The sequence below is a fragment of the Rhipicephalus microplus genome, chromosome 7 (assembly GCF_043290135.1).
Source record: "Rhipicephalus microplus isolate Deutch F79 chromosome 7, USDA_Rmic, whole genome shotgun sequence".
Classification (NCBI taxonomy): Eukaryota; Metazoa; Arthropoda; class Arachnida; order Ixodida; family Ixodidae; genus Rhipicephalus; species Rhipicephalus microplus.
In genome coordinates this window covers 82,683,532-82,695,779 of record NC_134706.1, presented here as the reverse complement: position 1 = coordinate 82,695,779, position 12,248 = coordinate 82,683,532, and the positions used below count along the sequence as shown (strand labels likewise).

At 45.2% G+C, this 12,248-nt stretch overlaps 1 protein-coding gene across 3 annotated transcripts in view; it reads right to left on the bottom strand.

Annotated features, from left to right (window-relative positions):
• LOC119180271 (uncharacterized) overlaps positions 1-12,248 on the bottom strand; it is a 66,841-nt gene that overhangs the window by 22,609 nt on the left and 31,984 nt on the right. Inside the window, exon 1 of one of the 3 annotated variants that reach the window (XM_075869347.1) lies at positions 8,335-8,980. The exons of the other annotated variants lie outside the window; for them this stretch is intronic. Coding sequence (XP_075725462.1) covers positions 8,335-8,952 — 618 coding nt within the window. The 5' untranslated portion in view covers positions 8,953-8,980. Of the gene's footprint in view, positions 1-8,334; positions 8,981-12,248 lie in introns of those variants that run through there. 3 annotated transcript variants of the gene reach the window in all.

The following is a 12,248-nucleotide window of genomic DNA, read 5'->3' as shown; positions in this document are numbered from 1 at the left end:
CCATACCAGTTTTGCAACATGCCATGTTAACGAAACCACCGCAAGAACTGCAGAACCATGTAATCTATATTATGACATTCATGACATACATGTCATGATTTTCATGTTATGGCTAATCAGATATGTTCTTCAAACAGTCATGGTATGCCATATCAAGTTTGATATCGATACCTTTATCCAAACGGTCAGGAAAGCTAAAAGTCCTAAGCGGTCAAATAGATAGATAGATAGATAGATAGATAGATAGATAGATAGATAGATAGATAGATAGATAGATAGATAGATAGATAGATAGATAGATAGATAGATAGATAGATAGATAGATAGATAGATAGATAGATAGATAGATAGATAGATAGATAGATAGATAGATAGATAGATAGATAGATAGATAGATAGATAGATAGATAGATAGATAGATAGATAGATAGATAGATAGATAGATAGATAGATAGATAGATAGATAGATAGATAGATAGATAGATAGATAGATAAATAAATAAATAAATAAATAAATAAATAAATAAATAAATAAATAAATAGATAAATAGATAAATAGATAAATAAATAAATAGATAAATAGATAAATAGATAAATAGATAGATAGATAGATAGATAGATAGATAGATAGATAGATAGATAGATAGATAGATAGATAGATAGATAGATAGATAGATAGATACGCTCAAAGTCGCCGAAGTTCGCTAAGAAATGCTTCGCCTTTAAAAAAAACATATGGCATACACACTTATAGCGTGAAAACCACGAAACAAGAATCAAGCAGCTTGAAGTGTCCCGTGGCAGACGCAGACGACAGGGAGAGCCAAAAGCAGACAACGCGGCTCACCCATGTTGCTCCTCTGTCGCTGAATAACTGAGCCGCCCTCCGGGAAAGGCTACACGGTGCAAAAATGGGTCTCGGACCCATTCTTTGAATGGCAAAGAACGACAGACATGCGCGAAGGACACAGCCGTGCACGGCTGTTTAACAACTTCAAACGTCGAACGGCGAGGCATGTTTGCGTAGCGTGAAACGGCCCTAACAATGCGAGGTACAGTTCTTCGATGGGCCTCAAGACTGGCTATTGGCAGATTAAAGTCGACAAGAAAGACCGAGAAAAAAAATCAGAGCATATCTATGAGGTGAATGAGGATGACTGGGCGAAGCTCCTGAGGGGAAATCATCGGTAAAACCGGGACTGTTCAGTGAAAGTTCGTCTACTACATCATCAAGAAAGACGTGAGAAACACTGCGTGTGTATATGTACGGCAGGGTCCTCGCGCCGTTGCCGTGACGCTTGGGCCTCTCTTTTTCGAACGCTGAGATCTTGGCGACGGCGTCGCGCAGCAAGACGACACGCTTTGGCCCCCCGCTCTTGTACGGCAGGCTCTTGGCAGCGGCGTCGTGCAGCTTCATGGAGCACTTCTGCCTCGCGGTCTCGCACATCGGAATTCTGTTTGCGAGCACGCGCTACCGCCACCTTGCGCACTCGCCGCTCTGCAGCCTTATCCATCGGGCAACCCCGAGCGCGCGCCTACAACGAATGGATTTTATTTCAACGCTCCCCGCCATCTAGTAAACAACTGAAGAACTAAGCTACCACTGCCTTGCGCGCTCGCCGCTCTGCGGCCTTATCCATCGGGCAACCCCTAGCGTGCGTCAACAGCAAACGGATTTTATTACAACGCTCCCCGCCATCTAGTAAACAATCGAAGAACAATGAATGGATGGATGCATGGATGGATGGATGGATGGATGGATGAGTGGATGGATGGATAAGTGGATGGATGGATAAGTGGATGGATGGATGGATGGATGGATGGATGGATGGATGGATGGATGGATGTGGCTGTACCCTTTAAATTGGGCGGCGGCTAACGCCACCTAGCTGTAATACTTATTGAACTAACCAATAGATTGATCTTTTTTTTTCCTTTATATAGTGAAGTGGAGGATCCATACTTTGCAGTGAAGGGTTTAATTTTCACTCGTGTCTTGACTTTAGCCACCAATCAGATAACCTCCTTCTAGTTAAGTCTACCCGCTTAAAGTCTGTTTTCCCCTACCTGTCCCTAAACCCCTGTGCTTTGAAAAACTGCGCCATCATCTTGAACTATATGGTGAAGCCCTTTACAGAACATTATCAAGTATTCGGCAGTTTCTTCTTCCTCTCCACATGCACTGCATACTGTGTCTACCCCTTCGTATTTGGCCCGATATGTCTTCGTTTGCAATACTCCCGTCCTGGCCTCAAACAGTAGAGAACTACCCCGATTATTATCATAGATCCTTTCTTTGGCGATTTCCTGCTTAAAAGTTTGATAGATCTATAGTGCAGACTTCTTAATCATCCCAATTCTCCACATGTCAGTCTCCGTTTCCTTCACTTTCTTCTTAACCGATAGTTCTTTTTGGTTTGGCCACCTGCTGTTTTCTAAGTATTTAACAGTCTATTTCCTGGTTCGCTTCCTCCATTTTGTATCGACATTCTTCATGTACAAGTAGCTGAAAGCCTTCCTAACCCAACACCCCTCCCCCATTTCTCTCAATTGCTTCTCAAATTTTATCTTGCTGCTAGCTTCCCTGCCCTCAAATGATGTCCATCCCATATCACCTTGTACTTTCTGATTTGGTGTATTCCCTGGAGCTCCTAAAGCAAGCCTACCTATTCCACGTTGCGTAATTTCCAATCTTGCTTGAACTTCTGATCTCATGCACAAGACAGCATTGCCGAACGTCAGCCTAGGGACCATGACCCCTTTTCATATTTCTCTCACAACATCATACCTATTGTAATTCCACAGTGCCCTATTTTTCATGACTGCTGCATTCCTGTTACCTTTAGTCGTCACGTATATTTCGTGTTCCCTCAGATACTCGGTCCCATCGCTTATCCATACGCCCAGATATTTGTATTTATTTGTTATCTCTAGCGTGACCTCCTGTATTCTAAACTCACTACCTTCGTTATTAATAAAAATCATGATGGCTGATTTTTCCTTACTGAATCTAAATTCTAACCTATCTTCCTCATTACCGCCGATGTCCACCAATTACTGCAAATCTTCCTTGTTGTCGGCCATGAGCACTATATCATCTGCGTACATTAATGCTGGTAGTGCCTGATCAATGAGTTTTCCTTGTTTGACTAAAGAGAGGTTGAAGCCAAGTCCACTTCCCTCTAATTTCGCCTCTAATCCTTGTAGGTACGTCGTGAATAACACGGGTGACTAAGCTAGAGGTAGCAACGCCATCTAGTAAACACTGCAAGAACTAAACTGGAGGTGGCTACATACATACGCCGAGGATGGACAGACCCACGCCTTAAGGAGCTTCACCCCTAAAAACTGCCTTCATAATAACGCATGGCCTATTCGAGTTCAAGGTAATACCATGGGGTCCTTGCTTGGCACCCACGACTTCCCAGCAAGTCAGGATTACAGTACTAGCTGGCTTGAAGTGGCACACTATCGATATTTACTTGGGCGATGTTTTGTTTTCCTCAAATGTCGATGGACACCTACAGCACCTTGAATCGTACTTCAAACTATCAAGAGCTCCACACTCATCCTGAAGCCGACGTAGTGCCGCTTCGCCTACAAGGAGCTCCTCTATTCGAGCCACGTGATCAGCAAGTTTCGGTTGCGTCCAAACCCGCATAGAAAAGCTGCCATCTCTGCCTTCCCACCGCCCACCGACAAAAAGGCCGTGCGCCGATTCCTCGACTTGTACGCATATTACAGACGCTTCGCCAAAGAAATCTCTCGGATAGCCAAGCCACTAACACAGATCACAAATGCCAACGTCGAATTCAAGTGGGAAACGACAGAAGTTCAAGCATTTTAACAACTTAAACGATGACTAAAGGTGCCTCTGACAATTGCCCATTTCAATGAATAATCCAATACGGAAAGCTACACAGATGCAAGCAACGTAGGACTCAGCACAGTTCAAGTGCAGAACACTAGAAGAAAGGATTGTCAGTTATACTAGCTGATTGCTATCTCACAAAGAAGGACACTATACCAAAACCTAAAAATGTGTCTTGCCATCTTCTAGGCTACGGCAATGTTTTGCCTATATCTCGATGTAAGGCCCTTCAAGGTTGTCAGTGACCACCACGCCTTATGCTGGCTAGCTGACTTGAAGGACAGCGACTACTTCTTCGGAACCTTATTAAACATCGATGACTTCGTCGAAGGACAGTGAGCCGATCCGGAACTCAAGGGCCTTGTAGACTACATCATTTGCAATGGCACCGTTGCTCCAATGGTATTCAAACGAGGATTCGAGTTGTTTTTCTTGCGGAAAGGGGTTTATTTTATTTATTCAGGTTACCCCTAAAGGCCCTCTAGAAGAGGGTATTACATAGGGGGGGGGGGCCAATACAACATGGTTTGCCAATACAACATACAGAAATACATGGGGAATACAATACATGGGGCCAATACAACAAAACAGAAAAAAACAGTACAGCGAGATACAGTGCAACCTGACAACCGCAACAAAGCACAAACCATGAATACGGGCAGCAATTGCATGGCGTTATACAATAGTTAAAAAACGAAAGAAAACAAAACAACAAAAGCAAAAAATATTTAGTCACCGTAGTGCGCATGAGCTCTGAAAACTTTACCGAGTCTTTCTCGGTGGCAATATGTGCAGGCAAACTGTTCCACTCAATAATAGTGCGCGGGATGAATGACTGAGCGAACCGAAGGGTGCGAGATAGCGGGCGTTTGACTTTGTTAGGATGATCACGGCGGGGAAAGATGGAACAGGCGGGTTCAAAGAAACTGTCATGTAATGATGGGTGATTGTAAAGTTTGTGAAAAAGTGATAGGCGAGCATATTTCCGACGAGTGGCCAAATCCTCTAGCTCAGCACGGTTTTTTTAAGTTATTTACGCTGGAATAGGTAGAATAATCGGAGTAAATGAAACGAGCAGCTCGGTTTTGCAAAGATTCAATATTTAATACGATGTAGGCTTGATGAGGATCCCAAATGGCACTGGCATATTCTATTTTAGGGCGAATTAAAGTGGTAAAAGCAAGTTTTTTTAACTGCGATGGAGCCTGTTTAAGATTTCGTTTCAGTAACCCGAGAGACCGGTTAGCAGCTGCAAGAGTGACTTCTATATGATGGTGCCAAGATAGATTCGATTGAAAGTGGAGACCAAGGTACTTGTAGGTAGATGTTAACTCAAGTGTCATATTATTCAACGAGTATTGACTAGGAAAACGTGTAGCAGCGTTAGTAAAGGACATGCACTTTGTTTTAGAAACATTTAACGACATAAGCCAAGTTGAACACCAATGATTAATTTTGTTAAGGTCAGATTGCAAAGCTAAGCGGTCCGAATCAGAAGAAATGTTACGGTATATTACGCAGTCGTCCGCGAAAAGTCGAACGTGTGAAGATAAAGAATTGGGTAGATCATTAATGTAAACGAGGAAGAGTAGAGGACCAAGAACACTGCCTTGAGGTACACCAGATGTTACCCGTAAAGAGGAAGAATAAAAATTCATAGCAAAGGTGAATTGAGACCTGGAGGAAAGAAAAGCTTTTATCCATGCAAGAACTATAGGGTGAATGTTAAGTTGTTCTAGCTTTAGTAGTAATCTGTGGTGAGGAACGTGGTCAAAAGCTTTAGCAAAATCGAAGAAAATGGCGTCGACCTGGCAACCAGCATCCATGGATTTATGAAGGTCGTGAACAAAACCGGCAAGTTGGGTGTCGCATGAAAATCCCTTGCGAAAACCGTGCTGAAAATTGAAAATGATATTGTGACGTTCGAGATAGTTTATTACTTGAGTGCGTATGATATGCTCCATGAGTTTGCAAATGGTACTAGTTAAGGAAATGGGCCTGTAATTTAGCGGTGAGGAACGTTCACCTGATTTGAAGAGGGGGACGACTTTAGCTGATAGCCAATCTTGGGGTAGAGTTCCGGTAGACAAAGACTGTGAAAACAGAGCGCATAAGAAGGGGGTGATACTGAATGATATAGATTTCAGGATTTTATTATTTAAGCCTATATTATCCAAGGTGGAAGAAATTTTTAGTTTCTGTAAAAGGGACAGAACACCGGCCTCACTGATAACAATCTCCGGCATGACTGTGCTGCTGAAACTATGCAATATGGGAGCGGTTGAAACGTCTTCTCTGGTAAAAACTGAGGAAAACGCCTGGTTTAAGACATCTGCGCATTGAGATGTGGGAACTGAAACGCCATCGTTATTGCTTAGGACTATATCAGGATAACATTTGGGGTTAACAACGCGCCAGAATCTGCGTGGATTATTTGCAAGTATAGATGATAAATCATGGTTAAAGAAATGGCGGCGAGTAGATTTCAAAAGCGACTGATATTCTTTATCACATTTTTTGTATTTCGTCCAATAGTTAAAGGTATCCTTTTGGACGGCCTGTTTAAATAAACGTTTTTTTTTGTTGTTGTTCAACCGTCGGAGCTGCTGAGTAAACCAAGGAACCGTGCTTCGGGTTTTCACCGTGATGACAGGTATGAATTTATTGATGAGACCAGTAAGTTTATTTTTTAACAGCAACCAGTTTTCTTGAATGGTGCGCTGGAGGTGACCATGTATAAATTCTTCGTAAAAGGCAGACAATTCATTATTTATACTATCGAAGTTACCTCTGTTATAGCACCTAGTCGATTTGTTAGTTGCTATTCTTTCGACCAGTGGGCGAATCAAGTTTCCGGTAATAATCCCATGGTCGGAAAGACCATCAAAAATATTAATGTTCGAGCAAACATCGGGCTCATTTGTTAAAATTAGGTCAAGGGTATTTGAACTTGTCGCTGAGCAGCGTGTAGGAAAATTGATGAGTTGAGTTAAAGAAAAGTCAAGGCAACTTTGCAAAAATTTGTGCACTTCAACATCACTTGGTGGAACAGTAAGGGCACTCCAGTTAATGGCAGGAAAATTGAAATCACCGAAAATGATAAGTACAGCGTTCGGAAAACGGGTGTGAATATCGCCCAGAACACGAGAAAATTCATCCGAAAACGTGCAGCCCATATCGGGGGGACGGTAAAAAACAGCAATTATAACATGGCTACCAGCACACTTCAAGGAAACAAAGGCACATTCCAGAAAAGAACATACTGAGATGGGGGTAACAACAAGATCATTCTTGACGGCAAGGAGGACACCACCGCCCCTTCGGTGCTTTCGATCGTAACGAAAAAAGTTGAATTCAGATGCACAAACAAAGATATTGTTATCACTAACAGTGTCATTAAGCCATGTTTCGGTTAATATTACTACTGATGCTGACAACGAGTCTATCAGTGAAGAAAGAGGGACAGTTTTAGAAAGAACACTACGGATATTTGTAAACAAGAATGGAAAATATTTGACTATCGGGCGGGGTACGAGAGGCGAAGAACACTCAATTCTTGTAGGAGAGCCACGTCATTTGCACGTGTCGTTTACGGGGGTTTTCGCCGCGTGTGCGTTTTCACGAGGATTTAATCGGACAGCGCATTCATTTACAGTGTCCCACACGTAGATGTCATTCACGAACAGCTTAGTGAATACAAGGCGGCAACGGTCACCCTCCTTGGCTACAGATCTCTTGAACTGGGCAAGCTTGCGACGCTTGTCGCGAACGGGCACCGAGTAATCGCGCGAGATGCTGAAGGGCGTGTTTTTTAGTTTAGGTCCTTTGTTCAAAATAGCTTCGATTTCCCTATCGTTGAAAAACTTGGCTATAATGGGTCTCTTTTTGTCCCGTACAAAACGACCTAATCTGTGAGCTCGGGCAACGGAATCTACTGTTATGCCTAACTTTGACGCGCAAAAGTCCCTAACGAGACCTTCAGTTGCATCCCACGTTTCAGATGGTTCTTTATCATCTACGCCAAAGAAAAGAACATTGGAACGCCGAGATCTATTTTCCAGGTCGTCGATTTTGTCTTGTAATGTAGAAAAATGATCGTGGGTTGGTAGAATTACGCTTTTATCGTTGTTCTGCATTTTAGATTCGATAGCCTGCACCCGAGTTTTGAGCTGTTCGACATCGTTTTGAATAGCAGCATGTATTAATAAAACCTTATTTACGGATTCCAGCAAGGTAGCGTTGTTGTTTTCTAGGCGCTTAATAGCATCGAACACGAAATTCAATTTTTCTTCCTGGGGCTTATTCATTGGTCCAGGGTTTTCCTCCACGTCACCGTGAAGTAACAAAAGGCGGCTGAGGAACAGCGCTGCACTCCGAGCAAATTTCAAAAACCCAGAAGGCCACGACACCACCAAAAGGCAAATATCATCGTTCCGGTAGGAACAACAGTTGTAATAACTAACCTGCAGATACATGATGGGTGAGCGTCGATCCGCAGCGGCAGTGCCGTGGCCCGAAGTGTCGATGCAGCCGGCGCGCTTTTGAAGGGGTGGGTCAGCCGACGTTGCACCATGTTGCCGGACGGCGAACACCGTAAAGTCCAGATTTGGCGGCAAACCATCCGAAACCCGAAAAAACGGGCTGTGGTGCGCGGAAAAGCTGCTCAAAGGTGTACCCGAGCACACGCCAGAATCTTCGGTGACTGTAGTCGGTAGGCCATCCGATGAAGCAGACGACAGCTGGCCCACGACGGCAAAAAGCAGCACCTGCAGATACATGATGGGTGAGCGTCGATCCGCAGCGGCAGTGCCGTGGCCCGAAGTGTCGATGCAGCCGGCGCGCTTTTGAAGGGGTGGGTCAGCCGACGTTGCACCATGTTGCCGGACGGCGAACACCGTAAAGTCCAGATTTGGCGGCAAACCATCCGAAACCCGAAAAAACGGGCTGTGGTGCGCGGAAAAGCTGCTCAAAGGTGTACCCGAGCACACGCCAGAATCTTCGGTGACTGTAGTCGGTAGGCCATCCGATGAAGCAGACGACAGCTGGCCCACGACGGCAAAAAGCAGCACCTGCAGATACATGATGGGTGAGCGTCGATCCGCAGCGGCAGTGCCGTGGCCCCTGAAGGGAAGCTTCTCGCCACTTCGGGCCAAACTACCTCCTCGTATGCCTTCAGCGTTAAGTCCAGAAGTTTTAGATGATCTACACGACGCTATGGCTGGACACCTCGGTGTTTCCCGTACACTCGCAAAAATATAGGAAAAGTATTACTAGCCGCGGCTTGCCGCCGACGTCACTCGTTACTTCAGGACTTGCTGAAACTGTGAGCGATGAAAGACACCTCTGACTAGGCCAGCCGGATTCTTCAGTCCATCGAGCCACCTCACCAGCCATTCCAGCAAATTGGCGTGACCTATACTTGGGCTGTCGCCGGCGTCAAATTCCGAAACAAATCAATCACCGTCGCTAATGGCTTCTTTACCCGCTACGCCGAAACAAGGATTCTGCCTAAAGGCGGTGCCATAGAGGTAGCAAAATTTTTCGTCGAGAACATCGTCCCGCATAATGGAGCTTCAGCGGTTCTCGTAAAAGACAGTGGTACAGCCGTTATGGCACACGCAACTCAAACGATACTGAGGTACAGCCAGACAAGTCATCACCGAACCATCCCTCACCATCCACTGACTAGTGGCCTCACCAAGCGTCCTAATAAGACAGTCGCTGATATGCTGACCATGTCCATCGACATCTAGCACAAGACGTGGTATGTAATCCTTCCGTACGTGACCATCATGTACAACGTGGCCGTCTAAGAAACGACGAAGATGACGCCTTATAAAGAGCCCGGCAAGGACATTGGCGCTTGACACTAAGTTTCCTAATGTCGCTGACAAAGACAACCTCGACGTCACCGTCTACCTTCAGCGCGCTGAACAAGCTCGTCAACTAGTCTACCTGCGCATCAAGAATAAAGAGGCGACCGACGGCCGCCGTTACACTGACGTGGACTTAGTGAAAAACCTCTGTGACGATACTTTGGACCATACAGAGTAGTTCGACGTCTCGGACAACGCGACTATGAGGTTGTCCCTTATGGCATAAAAATCTTTCAGCTGGGCTATATACGACCTGAAGCCGTCCATGTCTGGTGTCTCAAGCCATATCATGCGCATTAGAGAACGTGACGACGGTAATTTTTCCTTTTAAGGTATTCTTTGCTTGCCTTTTTTGTTTATTGTACTTTCCTGCTTTATTATTCTTATTTTTCTCCTCTCATTTTCCTAAAGCTTCGGGACGATGCTCTTCAGTGGGGGGATTGCCAAGAGCATTTCCTATTTTAGGTCTAGCTGCATTTGGTTCACGTTTCGACTCGGTGTTCTGGAAGCTTCTTCATTGTGTTACACTGTTTTTTTTTTTCAATATTACACGCACAACGCGAACATTACTGATTCGGCAACCTACGTGGCCGCTATAGCGCTAAAGCTGGAATATTCTATGGCACATGTAAAAAATCCGACGTGCGAGAACGCTTGTCAGTTGATCGACGGCCGACGCTCCGTTCGCCGCTTACAGTACTAGCGTGTATCAAAGTAATCTGTGGTGCAATTATGTACAAATTACCAATCCGGTCGGAGGCGTTCTGTCGGTGACGTCAAAAAGTGAGCTGTCCGCAGCGGTTCTGAAAACGAGGGGAAACGAACAGCCAATGAGAGAAATAGAGGCCTGCGTCATCATATTTACGTCAGTTTGGGGACCGTATAGCAAAATGAAAAGTGTTTGTAACATGTTAAAAAATGTTTAATTTTTATTGCTCACTATTAAAATGTGTTGGCACTAGTTTTCAAACGTTGAATAATAAATACGGCACAATCCAAACGTATTTTTTTGTTATTGTTTTGAAATGACGCTAAATTTAGCGGGGCGGTAAGTGGTGGCGCCAAGTACAACCCCGTTTCAAGCAGTTACTGTTTCCATATCTCCCCCACTATACAAACCTAAACGGCGCAACTTTCGAAGTTGTTGGCTAAGTCGAGCGCAATCATGGCGGAGGGAAACGGCACCAGTAGCCAACAGCCGCAGCGGCTCATCCACGTTTCCGAGGTTCAGCGCGCGCTGGTGCTCGCCTTTATGGACGAACATCTCCAGCTAGCGGCGAAAGTCATCGAGCTGCGGCCCGGCGTCACCATCGCCGACCGGTGGCGGCTGTGGCAAGAGCTCTGCGACGCGCTGAACCATGAAGGTTGTGCGCAAAAAAAAAAATGGGGAGTGGCAGGCCTGGTGGCACAGGCAGGTGCACGAGGGCCGCCGTGAAGCCGCCGCTGCAGCTGCCGCACAGGCGAGACGAATAACAGTGGCTGTGGAAACGGCATGTTGTGTAAGTGCCCGGATGCTGAAAAGTCGCGAAGCCCTTACATTTCAATCCAATTCATGCCACCTTGCAGCCATTTCAATCCACCCGGTTCCTTTCGGATGGTCTCCCCGAACGTTCCTTCACCTTCGTCCAAAAACCGGAGAAAAACAGCCACGTGACACCTTGGCCCACGTTACACTGAACGTAACAGAATTCATCACGGCTCGAATGGGCCAATTGCGTCATACTCAATGAAACAGACCGCCTTCGTCCGGATTTTTACTTTGTACATAATTGCACCACTGACTTTTGGTTCACCGGTTTGGCAAAATGAGCAGTTTTATTAAAGCGATAACGTTAAAGAGCTCGTGTATCGGCATCGGCCCCTTTGGTTGTGAGTTAAAAATCATTTGTGCGTTTGTGATCGAAAAATCAAGTTACCGAGATAGCCGCGGAAGGCCGCTACTCGTCCACGCATGCACGCGCGATCACACTGAAAAGCTGCGCATTTGAAGAAAAAATAAAGTGCTCAAGGTCACGAGGCGTGGTAGTTCTTTTGCCCTTCCACCTCTTCCTGTTTAGCTTCCGGTGCTTTCGTTGGGACGAGAGAAGAGATAATAAAATTGCCGCATGCGACATACCTTTGTAACTCCACTCGCACTGGACGGATCCTTAAAATTTTGCGGCATTGAATTCGTGAGGCAATAAGCTTTTCTAGTGAATTTAATCCATGGTTACTTGAAAAAGGGTTTTATGCCCCCTTTAACGCAATTTGTTCGATGGTGTCACGACGAAAACGAGCTCATTCGGCAATAATAGCGTGCGCAGGTCCAATCTATTGTGTGCATGCTTGTGTGCGTGCGCGTGTGTGTAACAAAACATATGAAGAAGTATGCTCTTAGCAGTTGAAGGGTGCACTAGGGTCCAGATTTCGCTATTGCGTTGAACTCTTAAAAGCGAATCTTAAATGTTCCCCATTTTTTCGGACAAGCCGTCTCTGTCTTCGTCCGCATCATGACGCTGTGA